At 30.7% G+C, this 21734-nt stretch overlaps 1 protein-coding gene across 50 annotated transcripts in view; it reads left to right on the top strand.

Annotated features, from left to right (window-relative positions):
- The window catches only part of LOC145294072 (uncharacterized), a 616260-nt gene that overhangs the window by 362765 nt on the left and 231761 nt on the right, over nt 1-21734 (top strand). For 43 of the 50 annotated variants that reach the window (XM_080141108.1, XM_080141084.1, XM_080141083.1 and 40 more), the window contains 3 exons: nt 7002-7226; nt 16338-16522; nt 20865-21076. In XM_080141108.1, coding sequence (XP_079997234.1) covers nt 7002-7226; nt 16338-16522; nt 20865-21076 — 622 coding nt within the window. The remainder of the gene's footprint in view (nt 1-7001; nt 7227-16337; nt 16523-20864; nt 21077-21734) is intronic. The other 7 variants (XM_080141127.1, XM_080141126.1, XM_080141119.1 and 4 more) reach the window with 1 other exon arrangement.

Raw genomic sequence — 21734 nt, 5'->3', positions numbered from 1 at the left:
ATTCACTTTTAGATTTTGAATAATTCACAATCGATGACCCTTTTTCATTGGTTGAACTAATAAAAACACTTGCTTACGCTTTCATGATTCACTGTTTCTATCTCTTTCTATCCTTCCTTCTCTCTATAAATGTACACAGCCACCGTAGCTTACTCACCATTTTATTTAATATCATGCTGCAATGTTTATATGGTAGCTTTCAGCCACATTGGTTTATACTATTCTTAGTTAATTTATTTTATATTCATAATGTTAATGAAGCTTATTAGCAAGTGTGTTTTTTTTTCTTGGTATTTATTTTTTTGCAATTGTTGAGTATATAGTGGTCATCTGCCCTTATTAATGAAACCAAGGTAAAAGCATACATTAGTTAACACTTGGTAACTCGTACCCCCTCACTCCGAGAACAAAAAAAAAAAAGCCAACAACACAAAATTTATATCAAACTCATTAGAATTAAATTTTAATGTTCCTAACACTTTTTATTTCACACTTTTTCACCTGCAAAGTTGGCCTTCTCAAGAATCAATTTTCACCATGACATACCTACATTTGTTGACCACCATTACAAGTTGATTATCAAGAAAACGGTCTTTAGAAATGTAAGTGTATGAAATAAAATGTCAAGAATGTTAAAAATTGATTAATTAGGTAAAGAATTTGAGTTTGAAATTGTGGGGGGGGGGGTATGAGCTATCAAGTGTTAACTATTCCGCACTTTTAATCTTTTCTAATTGAAATCTTACTTAATATTGGTGCCTAAAGTTTCCCTGTAATAATGCTGATAATTTTAATATGTTAAACAGGATGGTAAATCATGTTAAGTAAATAAAACAAAATTGATTCTTGGAGTTTTTTGGAGGTTTTTTTTTGTAAAAACTAAAATCTAAAAAATTTTATTGCTGTTTGGTCACTGAATTTGATATTTTATTCCTGCTTGCTAAAAAAAAAAAATGGATAAAAATCAAAGTATTAAAATAAACTCAGATTTATTTGGCCATGCTATTTATTAATTTCTACCAAAGTATTGAATAAAGAAACTTAATTTCACAAGACGCAATTTAAACAGAAAATAAAATGTCTTATCAAATGATGTACGTTTCTTCAGCCTGATTGTTAACTATATAAAAATGTATGCTTTTCTGGATTTTTGTTTTCAATCTCTGATGTATAACTTTCAAATTAAACTTTATCATCTCATAGAGTAATTATAGTATAAATCACTTTAGATTCCTCAATATGCTGAGAGTCTTTACACTTTTACTCCAGATATGAGAGATGACCACTGTATTGGTATTATTTCCTCAGTAATGTTTATGTTGTATATGTAAAAATCAAATTTTATAATTTTTGATTCATAAAGTTTGAATTTCTGATATTGTTTGTACATGTATTATTGAATCCATAATGAGTTTAATTCTCAAATCAAATTAAGCAAATATTGGTAAATTATTCTACATAATCCAACAGATGAAGTGTATCTTCATTTTGTTGTTTTTTGGCAATATTTTCTTTGGCATTTTTCATTTTAAACAAATCTGATGTTTACTTATTTTGCTTTCTTTTTTTTTTTTGTAATTTTTTTTTTTTTTTTTTTTTTTTTTTTTTTTTATAATTTTCAATTAAATATTTATAATGTTTGGGTGCTTGTACAGATTAGCCAATTCACCCGCTTGGACTTGGTATTAATTATTTATTAACTTACGTAAAAGTATATTACCAAAAAAAAAAAGAATGCTATTCATTTGTTGAACTCATTTTAAATCAACACCATTTATTAAAAGCTAGTGTCCCAGCATTACCTGATGAAATTATCTCTACAAAGCCACCATTCACTAATGCATGGAGTATTGTTGCCACATCTGGGCTGGTACATCTACCATTAGTCTCTCACTCTTAAACAGGATCAAAACGAGTCTCAAATCTAATAGGTCCCTTACTCTCAGTCAAACTCCAACCCTTGTGCCATTACTATGATGTTGCATCTCTGTACCTGTTTTACAAATATTTTAATGAAATGTGCTCTGATGAACTATCACTTGTAGGTCCTGGATATGACCTTAAACTATATCCGATGGTGAGGCCCCAGCTTACAGGCTTTGGGGAGTATGGAGCCACCCCTTAATTGCCATTGCTCCCAGGTCCACTCTGACCTGGAGTGGTAGTACCTATTAGGGTCCCAACTATGGGTTAAATAGAAACTGACTTGAAAAAAAAAACAAAAAAAACAAATATATTCTATTAAAAACTTTTTCTTCAAAATCACTGGATTCAGCATTAAATAACCTAAAAAGGGTTGATATGCCGTAAAACAAAAAACAACCGACCAACCTATCACTTGCAACCTTTCACGTACATACTCTCAACAAACAGCAAAATCTTACCCCTCCACTGTTGAGGTCCTTGGATGCCATAAAGCCTTCTACTCTAATAGCTTCTTCCCTTAGACTTTGGAATTTCTTCCCTGTTTCTTGTTTCCCTGACTGTACTAACATGCAGAAGTTTAAACATAATGTGAATAAACATCTCTTTGCTCAACTCTTCACATAGTCTCCTGTAGAGATTATTTTACTTACTCGTGTGGTAGTCCCTACCATATGAGATAGATATATGGTCTAGGATAATCACCGTATGGTCATGTGGAATTCATCTCACCGTGGAGAAAACATACTTTTGTCTCCTGATCTCTGGATCCTTCTCCTTAAGGGGAAGTAAACCATCGGTATCTTAACAACCAGTAGCCTTTCTGTTATTCCCCTACAGTGGAGTCATATCACCAAGGTGAAGATGGAACTTTCTGTATGACCATTTTAATAAGTAAAAAAATTCCTGAATGGTATCTTGTTAATATGAATTTTGCATTTATCATCTTGTCCAAGGAAGGTAATAGGAAATAAAAATTGTGTGTCTATCACTTATAGTTAGATTAGCAGGGCTACTTGGCATTGCCTAGGGCAAAACTATAACATATTTCTATTAAAACTTCTGTCTCTCTACCTTACTCTGTATCTCTATCCTTTTCCACCTCCCGTTTCCCCCCTCTCTCACCTGAAACCTCTTCTCCTTTGTTCTGTCCATTTCTCTTTAGCTGGACATAGCTACACACAGACAATTTTCCTTTATATAATAAATTCTTTGTGCTATTAGACAGCACCTTCTCTTCAAATTAATACATGTTAACACTGAAAAACTGCTCCCCTCTAACGAAACCTGGCCCAGTTGACCATTAGAAAATAAGTTTTTTTTGTTGTTTTTTTGTTTTTTCTGAATTTAAGATATTATTCATTCAGCGCAACACTGATTAAGACAATCCCAACTTGATAGGTTTTTGGTTAGTAGTTTTAGATTTTTGGCTGGATATACAGACATACATACAGACAACTGCCCATTATTTAATAGAAGATAAGAGATGATACCTCCATAAACTTGTAAATCTAATCTTCGTGTCAGTCCACCATGAGAAGAGACAAATAACTCTATCATTCACTGTTGAGATTTCATTAATCCCTGCTAAGTCAAAGAAAAGGTTTAATGATATTAAGCTCTAAATCTTCTAACTTCACATAAACCGCAGCATTTGACTACATCTGGACTGGTGCACCATTTGCTAGCCTCTCCCTCTTGGACAGGGTGCAAAAGAAAGAGTCTCTAACTTAATACATCCTGCACTGTCTGTCAAGTTTCAGCGACTGTCACATCACTGCAGCATTGCATATATTTGCTTCTTTTACAGGTACTTTCACGGAATGTGCTGCAATTGATTTACTGCACTTGTACTAATTTATCAATGAAAATATCTCCAACCACGTGACCAATAGTGAAATTCTACCCCTTCATCATAGGGGTCCTTAGATGTTGGAAAAATTTCTACTTTAATAGATTTTTGCCCTTCAAATTGTTTGCCTTTAAAATTTCCTTCTCTTCTCCTTGTTTTCCCGAATGCAAAAAATTTAATGTAACATGAACAAACATCTTGCTGTCTAACCCTCCACTTAGATCTCTTCCTATAAATCTGGCTCACATCATAGTAACTGTTGTGGCCCTGGAAGGATCACTAAGGAAAACACGGACACAGAGATGAGTTAGAAAAGGTAACACATACTGAAACAAAAAACAGCATATACAAAGAGCAACCGTCCTAGTAAGCACCATCAAGATGGCAGACTACGAAAGTACACTGACCACCCCAAGAGTGATAACTCTCAGTTAATTTATGCAGTTCGGAAGAGTTCATATCTTGTGGATGGGAGTGGGAATGTTCTCTTATGATTTGTTGCAATATGCATTGTTTTGGACGAAAAAAGTTTGTTTTTTTTTTGTTTTTTTTTGTCTAAATCTGTAAGATGTTTTTTGGAGAAATGACTCTAACTGATTTTAAGTCCTGTTCAACATTGGTGAAACTAAACTTTACAAGCACACATGTTCATTTAGTCTATCATTTAAATGCTGTCATGTAATTTATTGATTTACTTGTTTTTAATATAACGATCCTAATAATTTGCCAATGATCTGTCTATAAAATGAACAATGGAAAGACAAAACTGTAGCTGATTGTATATTTTACAGTAATATTGCTACTACTGATAATGGGTTTCTACATGCATTCTAGATAATTAAAATAACATTGAATATTGTAAATTTATTTCTAGCATAAAACAGGATATAAATTTTTTCAAATAATGTTTGTTTAATGGGATTGTCCATTCCTATTGGGACAAGTAGTTAAACTTTGAAATAAACAAAATATCTTATTTCAAGAAATATTGAACCAAATGATATCAATTCTGCAGTTGTATAATTAAAGAAAATATATAGGGTAAACAAGAAGTAGGTGGGCAGTAAAAGTATTTATGCAAAATGAATTGTTCACCATCTCCAGTGTCAATGACCAGTCTTGTCTGGCAAAATGCTGCCTTGTATGCTGTGTTTATGGTGGAAGTGGGACAATGACTTTCTCCGAACAATTGAAGCTGGCACTAACACTAGAATTCTTGGTTGTAAACATGAACAAATAGTCACAGCAGTTGATTAATCCGTGTTGCCAGCTATGCATGTGTTGTTTTGTCAAGCACTCACTGATGGCATTCTCATAATTAAGCATAATGTAAGTGAGAGAAATTCGCTTATTCATGACTTTTGTCTTCTGCATATGTCACGTTGACATGCTGTTGATTCTTGTAAAGTCTTGTTTGTACTTCCGGTGATTCTGTTGGTTTCGTACCTCACTAACTCCAATAGAAAATGCTCAAACTAGCTGAGAGTAGAAATGGGGTGATGAAAAGTTGCTATGATTAAATGGGGCTACAAAACTGACCCAGCCATCTGTGAATGTGAATGACCATATGATGTGACACTGCTTTATCTGCTCTCTACTGTCTAACTGCTGCTGCTTGAAAGATTTTGCAAAATATGACAATAATGCCAGCATTAAAAAAAAAAAAAATAAAAAATAAAAAAGGAAACTGTTGTATGACTTGAGGGATATGCAAAAACGATCTCTCACATCTATTGTTCCTGTGTGTTTTTAAACATTTAAAGGTTTCTGATTAGTTCTCAGTTTGGATAACCCAGCATTTAAAGTGACGTGATTGGAAGATCCCTAATCTGTATCATTTACATCAATCCAACTACAGCATACAGTATCGTTTGAGAGAAACTTATACACTTTACGGTTCACCTATATTTGGTTCACCCTGTATATTTAAAACAAAAAGATGTTCAAATTTTTAAAGGAAAACACTTCATGCTAAAATTTAAAACTGGTATCAACAATAATATCTCCAAAAAAACATAAATAAGCCCTTTGTGGTTAGTTAATACCAAAATCAGACTGGCAGAGTCTCTGCCATTTTTTGAGTATGGCTTGCCTAAGTAAACTAAAACTATACTCAAATGGTTGTATGCAATTCTTACATAATTTATACACTGTTATAAGAAGACTTATAAGAAAACAAGAATTTAGAAAAAAAAATAAAGACAAGATGGTTTATTATTTATATAAATACACGTGTGTGTATATATGTATAGTATGTTATTGCTTTTGTAAAGTTTAACATGTTTAATATATTATAGTTTTATTCTGTGTATCTTATGAAACCATATCCTTCTATTGAAAGGCAAGTTTATTCTCCAAGGAATGGTAAACTCATGGTTTCGGTTCAGGGCAGCCTCTACCTCTGGAATTGTTGAATGTGTAGAGTGTTCCTCTCTTTGATGATACATGATTTGTCTGACCCAAATCTCTTGGCAGCAAATCAGTCTTGGCTAAAAATGGTGGCTGCCTGATTTGCCCTTTCTCTACCTTTCACCACCCTGCCATTCTCTTACTTACCCCCACAAGTCAGCAGCAGGGTATACTATATTACTTACCCATACCCCCCCCCCATACACCCACACAAAGAAAGAACTGTTGGTAGATAATAAGAAGGGGGAGACTTCAGTGAAGTTAAGCTCTTTCTCTCTTATGATTTCTGTTCCCCATTGCCAACCAGAGCAGAAGCATTTCTATTCCTATCCACCAGTGCCGGCACTCACAAATATTACTGGATTTTAACTATTTATTTTCTATTGCTTAAATCTTTCACTTTTTATATGTATATATATTATATATATATATATAAAAATTACATTCCTACCTAAACTATACATTCCCTATTTGTAAACTTATATCATAAATTTACTTTGTTTAAAGACATTATTTTATATTTTAATACCTATCAACAGCAGAACTGTTATATACCTTCAAATAATTCTCACGTCAGCATAATGGAATTGTCACTCTAAGAATGGACAATACAATATTTTTTAATTCCTTGTTTTATATTCAAAAACCCAAATCGATATTCTGTTAAAATTTAATTTCTGTATTTTCAAATTGAGTAATTCTTTATTGTTGGGTTCTATTTGTGTACCTGTTCTGCTGGTGCACCTCTGTTCTGAATTGCAATTCTTGTCAAACTCTGCTACTCTTTGATTAACACCATGGCTATTGATGTCCGCAGTTTCCTCGTCAGTTTTATGGTGGATGCCAGGGGTGGAGCAATGCGAGGTAGTCGTCATTCAGGTGTACGAATCATCATCCCTCCTCGCAAAGCTTACATGCCCACAAGAGTGACTTGCAAGTTAATTAAACGGGAGAAATTAAGTCATCCGCCACCCCTTAATGAAGGTGAGGCTTTGGCAAGTCGCATCCTTGAAATGGGACCAGTTGGAGTTAAATTCCTTGGGTAAGTTTTTTTACTAATTATATTATTATTAGTTTCTTTTTATTTCAAACCTAAAAATCTTTGGGTTTTTTTTTTACCCTTTTATTTATATACTTTCATGTCACTTCCTTTTTTAAACCTTTTTTGTTTATCTTTTTTTCTTCATTCTATTTCATTCCTTCTCTTTTTCCTCATTCTGTTCCAGTCTTTTCTTTTTCTTCATTTTATTTCATTCCTTCATGTTTTATTTTATTTCTTCATTTTTCGTCATTCAATTTAATTCCTTCCCTTTTTCTTCATTCTTTTTTCATTCCTTTCCTTTTTCTTCATTCTTTTTTCATTCCTTTCCTTTTTCTTCAGTCTTTTTTCATTCCTTTCCTTTTTCTTCAGTCTTTTTTCATTCCTTTCCTTTTTCTTCAGTCTTTTTTCATTCCTTTCCTTTTTCTTCAGTCTTTTTTCATTCCTTTCCTTTTTCTTCAGTCTTTTTTCATTCTTTTTCTTCATTCTTTTTCATTCCTTCCCTTCATTCTTTTTCATTCCTTCCCTTTTTTCATTCTTTTTCATTCCTTTTCTTCACTTTTTCCCTTTTCTCTATTCTTTTTTCATTTCTTTTCTTTTTCATTTTTTTTTTCATTCAATCTTTTTTCTTTTTTCATTCATTCCTTTCCTTTTGTTTACATTTTTCTTTGTTTTCATTTTTTTCCATCCAATTTTTTTTTCTAGTGTATTTATAAAAAGCGTGTTTTTATATTTTTAGACAATATGTATTCATTATTTAAAAATATCGATGTTTTAGAATTATCTAATTATGCGACTTTGTATAGAGTTGAAGCATGTTTTTATTTTAAAAAGTCTATAAAACTGTTAATTATTGCATCTAAATATTGATTTTTAGTGATATATGGATATAATTGAACTCTGTATAGCTAAATCAACAACTCTTCAAATAAATACATTATATAAGGGATTTATTTTATACAATCCTTTTATTTTTACTCTTTGTCAGTATACTTATTGTGCACGGTAAGTATAAATTCATATCAGACTACATGTTTAAATAGGTTTATACATTGTGTTTTTATAATAATGTAAATACAAATCTACATATAAATGCAATAGCCTGAAAGGTAATTCTAGTTGTAGGGTAGGTGTTTCCTAGCTAAAAACATGAGGAATTTCTTTACATTTGTGAAATAAAAACTTATAACCTTTTGAAAAACATAACCGCATGGGGATTATAGGTGTTCATGTAATTTATAATGGTTCTCTTTTTATAATCGTTCTTTGTTTATAATAGTTAGTTCTCTTTTTCTTTTTTTTTTTTACCCAAAATATGTGTAGTCTTGATAAAAATGAATGCAAAACTTTTATGAATAACTAGACATCAAATACGAATCTTGAAATAATCTCTTCCATACAACAAATTTTTTTTTGTTCATTTTTTAACTCTATCCTTTGATAACTTTCTCGTGTATACACGTGTCTAATGGCTTTACATAAAATTGTATGTTTCAATTGCAAAGAGAATTTCACTTTGAATTTACAAATAGTCTTCAACACGCACGTGTTCATCAAGTTCTTATTGTCAAATACAAGTAATTGTTTCATTGTTACAATGCATTTTTTTTTTCAGTTTATAAAGATATTTCACATATTAAAAATATTTGCATCAGAGTTCAGACCACACACACACACACACACACACACACACACATTAGAAGTTTATATTCTTCCCTCCTGTAACATCTCAATTATATCTTGAATAAGTAAGTTTTTTATGAATTGGATGATTCTTAACAATTTCCATTCATTTTCCCCAGCTTTCATCCTCTTTATTCCGTGGGGTGGGGGTGGGGCAGTGAGTGTTAGTTTTTTCTGAGGAAAATATTAACTGTCTCTGATGAGTTGTTTGGTGTTCATACAGCGTTCAATTAAATACGTGTAAGACAAAATAGAATATTATGAAAGAAAAGATATGAACATATTTTTTGTGTTTAGAATGTAAACTACTGCTATATATGCTCTGAAAATGTTAAAGCATTTTCTTTGAGCTTAAATAAGCGTGCTAATTAGAAAATATCTTTATATATATTATTAGTATATATTTTATAATTGAAAGTGTGTGTGTATATATATATATATATATATATATATATATATATATATATATACACACACACACTTTACATTAGAATATATATATATATATATATATATATATTTACAAATATATATATATATTTACAAAGGGTTACTACACATCAAGGCCCAGAGGCCACTCGAGGATAAAGATTAATTTTCATATTGTAGTCATTGGACAGTAGCATAGTAATCGTTTGTGGTGGAAATTTGTTATTAGATTATTTATAAGAACAGTTCAATAAGAACTTGTTTACATTGAACTAGAAAATGACAATATTGTAGTCAGCTGGAAAGCAGACAAATGAAACAGAGTTCCACAGGTGAGTAGTTCTACGAAAGAAGCTTTGTTGATGGAATTCATGTTTATGTTTAGGCACAGATAGAGAGTGGGAGAATTTATTGATAGTGATTTTTGCTAGACGAGTGTTTTTTTGTGAAAGATTAAGGGGGGGGCATAGATTGAAGCTCAGTTGAACACTTGTCATGAAAATAACGATAGAGCAGAGACCGGCTCACAACGTCTCTTCTGTGGAAAAGATTTATATAAACATTGTAAGGAGTTTACACGGACCAGTCAAAGTTTCAACATTTTCATGCATCATCAGGACTCCAAGTGAATCTTGTAGGCAGATTATAAAATAAATTATATTTTATTAAATAGAATATTTTATTTGATATTCTGACTAAGAGGTTCATTTGGAGTCCTGATGAAACATGCAAATGTTGAAACATTGATTGATCCACATAGATTCCTTACAAGGTTTATATAAGAGCATTTTTGAAGAAATATTGGTTTCAGTTCATAGTAACAATATACCTGAACTTAATTAATAAATTATATTAAATCCTAGAAAACGTAGGACTATTGTTAGATTAAATGACTTACTGATAAATTTTCCAAAAAATTATTTTATTTATATACTTTTTCAGGTTAAGAAGCTTCCAAGACTATATATATATATATATATATATATATATATATATATATATATATATTTATTGAATTCTGTATATTAGTGTTAGTCCCACTGTCACTAGGAATATAAAAAGAGGAATACTTCTGTATTGTTATCAGTGGGATTGTGGGATTGTTTCTGTGGTTGGCTTATACGAATTTCGGTTTTGGCTTGCATTAAATTATTACTATTGAATACATGTATATTGTTTGTTCCTTTTTTTTTTCTTCCATGTATAAATGACAAATAGCTTTATGTGTGTGTATATTAGGATTGCAGGTATAGTTCTTATTCATAAAGATTTCATAAACAATCCTATGAATCTTACTGTGTTCATATAATAGTGCTCAATAACATAGAGCAGGATTTTTATGTACATAAACATTTATGGCCAAAAATGTTGTGCATACATGTTTCAGCTATAGCTTCATTAGGCCAAATATTGAATTTCGATTGAATATTTGGTTTGACAAAGTTTCTGCCTGTCTTACACTTTAGCGGAAATATGTATGCATATATGTTGATTTAAATGTTTGTATAAATAATATATATATATTAGGTTTTAATGTTTTTATTATATTCTTTGGTGCTTAAAACTAGTATAGTGGTACAAATTCAGTTTTTAAAAAAAAAATTTTAAACCTGATAAATATCCCAAAAAAGTTTTTTTTTTTAATATTCATATATCTATAACTTACAAGGAACAATGTGTGTGTGTGTAGTCATAAACAAACTCTTTTATATTTTTTTTCTGTGGGCAGATGAAACCCGACAATATTTTTGCTGTCATTATGGAAATAAAAGATATAAGAATTTTCTGAACTCAATCCAATGTAAACAAGTTCTTGTTGAACCGTCCCCATAAATAATCAAATTCTACCCAATTTACACCATTAGCGATTACAACACTGCTACCTTAAATTCATTAACCCTTATCTTCAAGTGACCTACCTTCAGGCCGTGTTAAGTGGTGACTCCCATGTAAAAAAAAAAAAATAAATAAATAAATAAATAAAAAAAAAAAATAAAAAAATTAAAATTCTTGAAACAATTTAAACACCATTTTTCTTTTTTATTTAATCTTTTTGGTGGAAGGATATGAATTTTAAGAATTAAAAATTCATTACTATCACGAAAAAAGAAAATGATTAAAAATGACAACTGTTTTATTACATAACTAAATTTCTGTTGGCTATAGGCTCAGTGAAATTGGCCTAATATTATTTTGAACTCTATAACTATTTAAAAATATTTTTTCATGGCTTTTGAAAGTAAGTCAACCATATAGAGACACGTCTACATTTTTATAACATTTTTTTTTCATTACCAACTAATAATATGGAATGCTTAACTGGCAATATCTATTTTTTGTGTGTGTGTGTGTGTTTGTTTTCCTGCTTATATTTTTAAAATCTATTTCTATTAAAAGAAGTAAACAGACTAACAATCGACTTCTGAAATTTAAGAAGTTTAGATCGTTGTACTAGTATCATTTTAAAATTATTGGGTGTTTAATGGTGGGCTATATTTTGTTTTAGTATGATGCAAACGGAGCAAATAGATTTTGGAGGCCATTTGTGAAACTCTGGATACCGCAGATTATTATGAAAATTTAGCAATAGTTATCAGACATCAATTAATAAATATTCTTTAAATTTCAGTTTTTAGGAGTATTTTAATGGGTTTTTTTTTTTAAATATTTTAATAGTTTTTTTAGTATTTTAATAGTTTTTTTAAGTATTTTAATTTTAAAGTATTTTAATGGGCTTTTAGATGGCAATAATATGGGCATAATCTCCTATTTGAAAATAAATATTTCAGATATATATACATACATTAGATTTGGTTCATATTCATTAGGCAGCGATTAAGCAGGATTTTCTGAATTTCGATTTTTTTTTTTTTTTTTTTTTTTTTTTTGGAAACCCCTTAAATTTTAGACATTTTCTAGAATCAAAATCATGTAAGGGATTTTGATCAAAATTTGAATAAGGATTCTAGAAATAAGGTTTAGTTACATTACGTCTTAATTTTAATCTTCATAAAGGAGATATAAAAGTGGTGCAAATATTCTATTCAAAGAATTAATTTTATCTGTTTTGGAATGGGTATTATTCTAATTTTGTATGTCTACATTTTTATAAACACAAATTCCATGGCTAAACCTTTTCTCCTAGAATTGCCTGCCCATGGAACGCTGTTCTGCTTTCTAGCTGATTACAATGTGGTCATTTTCAAGTCCAGTGTAAACAAGTACTTGTTGAGCCGTCCTCTTAAAAATTCAAACTCTACTCAATTTTCACCACTAAAGATCAGTACGATGTTGTCTCACTCATTAACTCTTATCCTCGAGTTACCTTCAGGCTTTGATAAGTGGTGACTCCTTTGTAACAAAAAAAACATAAGTTATTTATTTTTTTAATTCTCAACACATGATTTGACTGGTTCACATTTTCATAAATAGAATAAGTAGAAATATATTTTTTTAATTTCAATTTTTATCGATCATGATTTTTTTTTAATATCATAAAGTCACTGCTTATCAAGGCCTAGATGCCACCCAAGGATAAGGGTTAATGTGTATCACAATAGAAATTGTATAAGTTAATTTATTTTAGAGGACGACTGTTCAAGAACCTGTTCAGTTTGAAAAATTACCAACTTTTAAGTTTATAAATATTTTCTAGTGTTTATGCAATAGTTATCCTTAAATTAAATTAAATATAAACAAAAACAAAAAAAAACCTTTGAGAGCAAATAGAATGCTTGGACACAAAATAATTTTCCTTGGCTACATAACCTTTATTACATTGTTGACATGAGAAAATCTACAAAGATTGATTATACAAAAGGTCATTTTCACAGGGTTAATCCCAATAAGTATGTTACTCTTTCGCATACATCTATGTGTGACTACACACTCTTGATGCCTACTAGACATCATTCCTGATGTGTATAAGGTTTCTCTGTACAGGGTTTTGTCTGGACTAAATATTTAAAATTACATAGTGTTGGCAGTCTAAATAAGATCCCCATCGGTATGGCTACCCCACATTAGCTTTTATAAGTTTGTTTGTTTTTTTTTCAAGGGATGTTGATTATAGTAACAGCTGTAAGCTGGATACTCCACCAGACTAAATAAATTATTGTCCTGCAATCCATTAAAACCAAGACAGCACAAGAAAACATGTACATATTATTAACTGGTAAATTTGGGGAGATGAAAATAAATGTTCTCTTCTTTACTAACTGAATGTTTTAGTAGTAAAGGAGAACTTTAACTGAATACTCAAATATCTATATATCTCATACAGAGGTCAGAGCGAGCTTCTTAATTTCTGAGAATTTACACTGAAGTAAAATGAAACAAGCCGACACAAACAGCTGTTTTGTTGTCATTATGATGCAACACGGAAAATTTAAACTGAAACCAAGAATATTATTGTAAGAAGAAAATTCTAGAATGCTTTACATATTAATCAAAACGTTATATATGAATAAACTTGATATTATCTCTGAAATGATTGTACACAATCCTAAATTCTTAGTTTTTTGTTCATATGTAAATGATCTTGTATTAAATGTGCTTACCTCCTATATATATATATATATAAGGTATGGCATACTTCACAAGATTTCCAGCTATGGTGTAACTGCAAATGTTTTCTCTATCATTAAATCATTTCTCTCTGATAGGCTCATAAGAGTAGTGGTCGATTGACAAAAATCAGAAGCCTGCAGTATTAATGCTGGAGTCCCTCAGGGGTACATGCTGGGCCCAACTCTCTTCCTTATCTACATCAATGATCTCCCAAAACACATAATTAAATCATTCGTTGACATCTATGCTGATGATACGACCATCTACGGCAACACATCAAAGGCTGTAAATGACAAAGTTCTCTCTGATTCTCTCTCCTCTGATCTCGAGCGCGTGGTTCAGTGAGGGAAGACGTGGCTGGTTACCTTTAATACATCTAAAACCAAACTCTTATCCTTACATCATCAACGCTCTGATCCCCATCTGGCATCAATTGAAATGGATGGCTCTCGTCTAGGAGAAGCTCCATGTTTTTACAAGCTTCTGGGCTTGACCTTTACTCCTGATCTGAAATGGAACACGTACATAAAGTCTGTTGCCAAGGTCGCTGGAAAGATGGTGGGATCCTTCTACCGCTCCAGAAAATATCTCACTACTGATGCAATTCTCTATCTATATAAAAGCCAAGTACGTCCAAGGATGGAATACTGCTGCCATATCTGGGCAGGAGCTGCTAAAAACAGCCTATCCTGCCTTAACAAAGTACAAAATAGACTTCGTGGCTTAGTGGGGGATGGCCGTTTCTCTTTCCTGCAACCTCTCTCTCTCACAGAAGAGATGTTTCGAGCCTATCTTTGTTTTATCGTTATTTCCATGGTAGGTGCTCGTCTGAGCTCCAATCTCTGGTCCCCCCTTGCCAATCTTTTACGAAAAACACTCGTCTAGCTGAAACCACTGTCCAAAATTTCCCCCACTCTTTATCTGTGCCTAAATCAAAACGTAGATTCCAAGAACAAATCTCCTTTCTTAGAACTGCACGCCTGTGGAACTCTGTTTCGTCTGCCTGCTTCCCACCTGACTACAACCTGGATGTCTTCAAGTTCAACGTAAACAAATTCCTAATGAACCGCCCCCCCCTTAAGTAGACACTTATTAAATCTCCACACTAACATACTGTACATGCAATAACCCTTATCCCTGAGTGGCTTCCGGGCCTTGATAAGTGATGACCACCTTGTAAAAAAATATATATATATATATATTCACAGACAGCTGTTTCATCATATTGCAATTATCGATCATGGTTAGATTACACCAAGTGTATTCATGCTGAAACTTGAACACTAGGCCACTTCCAACTGTGGTTAGCGTTGTCGTACATTTTTTCTTACATTTGTTTATTTTGTTTGCAATACTTTTCAACAAATTCAGTTATGAAAGAGTATTTTTACTTTTTTTTTTTACAAGGAAATCGTTGCTTATTAAGGCCCGAAGTCCACTCAAAGATAGGAGTTAATGAGTACACGGTGGTCCCCAAGACAACAGTGGAGTAATTGTTAGTGGTGAAAATTGGGTAGAATTAGAATTATTTAAGAGACAGCTCAAAAAGAACTTGTTTATATGAAGACAACCATATGGTAACCAGCTGGAAAGCAGGCCAGTGGAACAGTGTTCCACAAGTGGGCAGTTCTAGAAAAGAACGTTTGTTCATGAAATTAGCATTTATATTTAGGCACAGATAGAGAGTGGGAGAAATTGTTGGTAGTGGTTGTAGCTAGACGGGTGTATTTTTTGTGAAGGTTTGACGAGAGGGTACCATAGATTTAAGCTCAGACGAGCACTTACTATGAAAATAACGATAGATAATGCTAATTGAGAATAATTTTTTCTTCAATTATGTGTTTCCCCAAATGGGGAGCAACATATATATTTACAAAATTTAATTATCCATGGACACTTGTTTCGTTGTTTACAACTCCTCAGACTTCAGGGGTCCTGATTTCGAATTTCGCTAGGTTCAGCCACACTGATGAGTCAAATAAAAACGTGTTCATGGATAAGTAAATTAAAAGTATATGTATGTTGCTCCTCATCTGAGGGTATTGCAACAAATGGAAAATTGTTCTCAATTAGCATTTAAGTAAAAATGCTTTTTTGTATAAATAATTGCATTTACTCAAAAGTATTGATGACAAAATAAACAAATGTAAGGAAATCTATGATACATACGTGTGTGTGTGTGTGTGTGTGTGTGTGTGTGTGTATTAATATTATTTCCACAGTCAAGCAATATCGGAGCTCACAAGAGCCAAACATTTTTATATATAAAGTTTAAAGACCATACATTCAGTATTGACAATGTCTATTTTGTGTGCATTTTTAAATTAAAAAAAAATATATATATATATATATATATATGCGATTAAATACACATTTCTTTTTCCCAATTTATGTTTTTGATAAAAATTATTTTCCACCTTGATTTTTCTCCAGCCCCGTCATCATTGAAGTGCCACATTTTGCATCCCTCCGTGGCAAAGAACGTGAGATTGTCATCATCCGTTGTGATGATGGTGAGAAATGGACGGAACATCCCATGCAAGCTACAGAAGAAGCTGTCAACGAGACGCTCAATGGAAGTTTCGAAGGTCAAAATGCCTCCCTATCAAGTCTGTGGAGTGAGCATGCCATTTTCGTTTTTTTGGTTCCGTTTGCAACACTCGATTTGTTTTATTTATTTTGCATTGTTCTACAATTTCTATTTTTATTTCTCAACATTTTCATTTTGTTGCTGAAATTGGAAAGTAAAAAAGAAGTATTAAAGCCATTTATTAAAGCTTATTATAAATTGAACAGAGTAAAACTTTACAACCAGCTTTTTTCGATGTGCTTTTTATAGTTTTTTTTTGTTTTTTTGTGTTCAAATCCTTTCACATTGGCATATTTTTCTCATTTTAGATATTTGTCATACCATAAAAACTCAATTTGATATAAAAATAAAACAATACTGATTGTTAAAATACTTGAATTCATTCAAGCATTAAAATATCAATTAGATACTTTGAATACAAAAATGTCAATAATTAAATATTAAAAAATTAAAATTAAATATCTAAAAGGAAATGTAAACTGTGGAGATAATGAAAAAATATACTGAATGCAAAGATAATAAAAAAGTAAAGACCTCTTCACCAAATCTTTTTGAAAATTGAGTAGTTTTTCTATAATCTTTTTAACTATAAAACACAAATATACATACAAACACCAATGAAAATGGTATCTTTGCTTTTCAAGGGAGGTAACTACTAATTGTATGTAGACTTCCACTTAGAATATAAGTATCACTGGTCAAAAATTTCTTCCAAAATAAAAATAAAAGAAATTTGTTGATTGATTTTTTTTTTTATAGAATGAAAAGATTTTGTTTTTTCTTTTGGTCTATTGTCTTCGCTATTTTTCAAGTTTATTACTATTTTAATTGATTGCACTGATTTTATCACAGCAAAGGATACTTTATAAAAATAAAATACATTAAGGATCGATTCAACAAAACAAAAAAACAAACAACCCTCACACCATACTTTTATCCCTTAAAAAAATTTGCCTCTATCAAAAATGTTAAAAACAATACATTGCTCATATATATATATATATATATATCAGCCAGATCAGAGAGTAAAAGCCTAAGTCCAGAGATAATCAGTTTAAAATGACTGAAAGGGTTGACATGCCATCAAATCCAACAAAACAAACAAATTGCACTTTGGCTGGTGTGCCTTCTGGCCCTCCTCAAGAACATTCATTTACAGTAATATTTCCTCATATGTGAATATAATTGATGTTGATCCATTGCTAGCAAAGATGACTGTGAGCATGTAGTTATTTTGTGAGTCTGAAGATGGCTTGTCGGTCTGATCCATAATAGTACAATATAGTACACCTGTGGGATGATTCTGTAACAGAGATGGTGACTACTATGTCTCCTACTCTCATGTTCCTCAATGCATGCAGATTCAGTAATCGTGGCCCTTTTGTGGTTTGCAGTACACCAGGAACATCTGTTTTGAGCTATATTTTCTCATAGTTTGGAATGCTAATCAAACTGCTTGAGGGACACCTTTTAAGCTGTTCTTTGACAAAAAAATAAAAACTGTAAGAGGACGGTAAACACGGTTTAATGACTAATAATTATCAATCGATAAATATTTATGAAGTGAATATGTTGTGCACTTGAATCTAATGAACTGGTTATTTTGAGATTATTTAACCTGATGTATGAAGTTGTATATGTAAACAGAGCTGAGAGAGAAAAGATAATGATATACTAAGGTCTTATGTACGACATGAAAAGAATCTGGAATCGTAGGAAGATCTCCACATCATTCCAGTAATCATAGGAGCAACTGGAAAGAAATTTCCAAAAACTACCTGACAAATTTTTTTCAATGAATCAAGTGCAAGAAAGATGCAAACAATTGCACTTAAAAGGACAGAATCTTAAAAAGATCTTGCAGTTGGAATGTATGAGATAGTGGGTGAATGTCTGGAATCGAGTAGGATGCTCCATCCCCAGCTTAAACAAAAAAAAATGACTTGAACTCTTATAAACTGTTGAGATGTTTTATTATTTAGGTCATAATAATTAAAACTTCTGATCATGGTTGATAGAACAAGAACAATCTACACCAGTGAACTAAATTAAGGGTTCTGTTTGAAATTCCATATAGGTTCCTGGTTTTGATATAAAGATTTCCAACTTTGAAAAGACACGTCTGAAAAATGTAGGCCAAAATGAGAATAAAAATCCTAGTACAAAAATGGAAAAAGATGTCACTATATGTTATGCGAAAAATATCCCGGAAGAAAGTTAAGTCATATTGGTCTAAATAAATGTAAACATCAATTCTGACAATAATGGTCTGAAATACTGCGAAATAACTCAAAAAAAAAAAAAAAAAAAAAAAAAAAAATCTAAATCATTTGTAAAATTATTTCTACATTTTGTTTTACTGCTATTTTCTTTCTTGCTTAATTTAAATATTTGTAATAGCTTCATTTACATAAACATGTCTTGTGGCAAATGTTTTTCAGTCAAATATTTTTTGTTTTTTAAGTGATTTTTCACATAATGCATGTTTTATGTACACTTATTTTCTTTGTGTAGTTGTTATTGTTGTATTTGATTTCGAAGTTGATATTATTTAACTTTTTAATGGAAATTTTTTTAATTTTATTTAACATCTCCTCTTTAATTACTACCTTAGGAAAATTCATGTACCTATTAAGAGTTAAATACAGCAAAATATATATTAAAATTATATATTTTCTTATTTGAGAATGAAAACTTCAAAATAATTTGCAAAATTATAATAAAATTGCATTTATTTGTGAATACCTCTTAAAAATGTATACATCTATCTATCTATCTATATATATACACACACACACACACTAGCAGGATGCCTGGCATTGCCCAGTCATAAAATACACTTAAACATGATATTTTAATTTATGCAAATTTCATATTATTACAAAGCCAATTCTTTATTGATTATTATATTGTGCCTAATATATAGTAGTGATTTACAAAATTTAAATTTGTTCTTTTTTTAATTCAAATGTGCTCAATATTAAGTAGAGAATATGAATATTATATAAATTAATAATTATGAATATTATAAAAATACTTGATTTGACTTGCACAACTGCAATCACATTTCAGTGATTACATCTCATCAGAACTTAAAATAATTATGAGATAATAAATTCAGAGAATGGGTTGTGAGGAAAAACAAAAATATTCTGAAACCACATTTATGAGAATACTTAGATAAGCATGTTTCAGTTTGAACAAAACTGATATTATAATATGGGGTCTGCATTCGTGCTGGATCGCCATAGAATGGGAATATTTTTAAGTGTAACACCAATATACAACAAACAAATGATACAATTGTGGAATTTCCATGTGTCCTGCTAGTTATATAAATGCTTGGAGCACATGATATGAAAGTCATATCATCTTTTCTTCTGGCATTTCAAAATAACCCGACAGACAGACCAACACGCCAACTCTTTACTATTTTTTGTTCAATTCATCATCATGGCAAGGAAAAAAAAATGTATAAAATTCTAAGGATGAAATATTAATTTTAAACAAATTAATATTTGTTTATTTTAATAATATTGTGTTGTAATTTGACTTATAAATGTATTCTATACATATTTTATTTATATATATATATATATATATATATATATATATTAGTTTACAATATAAAGAGTATAAAGTTTACAATTTGAGAAATTTGAAAACTTAAAGTGGATATATAGATATCAAGACTAATATTTATAGGAAAATCTTATCCAGATGAAAAAGCTTAATATTCAAGACAGAGCATTGTTATATGAAAAGAAGTTAAAATTTTGCAAATACAACATTTATATTTCTAACTAGGGATACAAAATAAAAAATGAATATCCTTTTTGATATATATATATTATTTTTAGAACATTACTTTCAGACTTTGAAGTTTTCAAATTATGTGCTAATCAGAAAAATAACAGCTAGTCTATAGAAGTCATTTTGCTGACTGGTTTTCTTCTAAGGATAAGTCATTGTTTGAAACTCCATGGAATAAGGAAATAATCATTTTTATTTTGTATCCCTTGTTCAGAAAGTAAATGTTGTAAATTTTAACTTTTCATGTGTGTATATATATATATATATATATATATATATATATATATGTTTTTAACTCATTTCAAAGTGTTTTTTAACATGTTTTATTAACTGTTTGTTCGTATATATATATATATATATATATGTATATTGTATAAATAAATATTAAAATAAATAGCACTATTTGTTATTGAGCACTATATTATGCTTTTATCCTACAAATACATTCTTAAGCTGGACTACTATACATATATATATATATTTCTCCATAATGGGACAACTTGTTGTTTATTTGCATGTTTGATGCTAATTTTGTTTCCACTTTTTCTTTTAATTAGAGCTGGACCAGGAAGACGAACTCACTGCTAAGAGAATCACTCGTATTCTAACAACAGATTTTCCTATGTACTTTGCCATCGTGACACGTATACGTCAAGAAAACCAGACGATTGGTTCTGAAGGTGGAATGCTCAGTTCAACTGTTGTTCCGCAAGTTCAGACAATTTTCCCAGAAGGAGCACTCACTAAAAAGATTCCTGTTGGCCTTCAGGTAAATCAAAATCGATTATTATTACTAAACATCAATATTTATGAAGTTGCATAAGATTAAACTTAATGTTTAATTTACTATTTTTCAATTTGAAAATAAAAGTGATTTTGTTTTTTTAAACTTAAATCATAAGTAATGTTATTTTTTCAGAATTTACAATTTTTTAAGAAAAAAAAAATCCAATCTTAAAATAAAAATAGACGAGTATGAATCACATGTTTTTAACCGGCTTGATTGCTGGCATAAGGTGGGACTATTTGAAGGTTGCCAACATCCATATGTGAAAGTATTGCTATGGAAAGGATTGAATTCGTTGTCCGCATTGGTATTCATTTTAGGACTCACTTCCCTATTTCAATGCATTATGAGGAGGATGTTATAGTTTGTTTGAAGCATTGTGAGTAGTGTGTAAGGAGTTGTGTTTGAAGTGTTGTAAAAGAAACACTGTTAAATATAAGACAAAGTGAACAGAATAAATAACAATATTAAAAGATTTCAATAATTTCCAATCATAAATTATTTTTTTACCGACATAATGTGTGTTGTTGACCATGTCTCTATTTACTTGCCTTCCCACGAGGACAGTTAGACACAAGATCATTTTTTAATTTAAGGAAAATTCAGCTCCCTAAAAAGGAGCACACCGGATTGGATGTAA

Source organism: Euprymna scolopes, chromosome 15 (genome assembly GCF_053919585.1).
Source record: "Euprymna scolopes isolate OS-2025 chromosome 15, ASM5391958v1, whole genome shotgun sequence".
Classification (NCBI taxonomy): Eukaryota; Metazoa; Mollusca; class Cephalopoda; order Sepiida; family Sepiolidae; genus Euprymna; species Euprymna scolopes.
The sequence above is the reverse complement of the archived record's forward strand: the minus strand, read 5'-3'. Positions and strand labels throughout refer to the sequence as shown.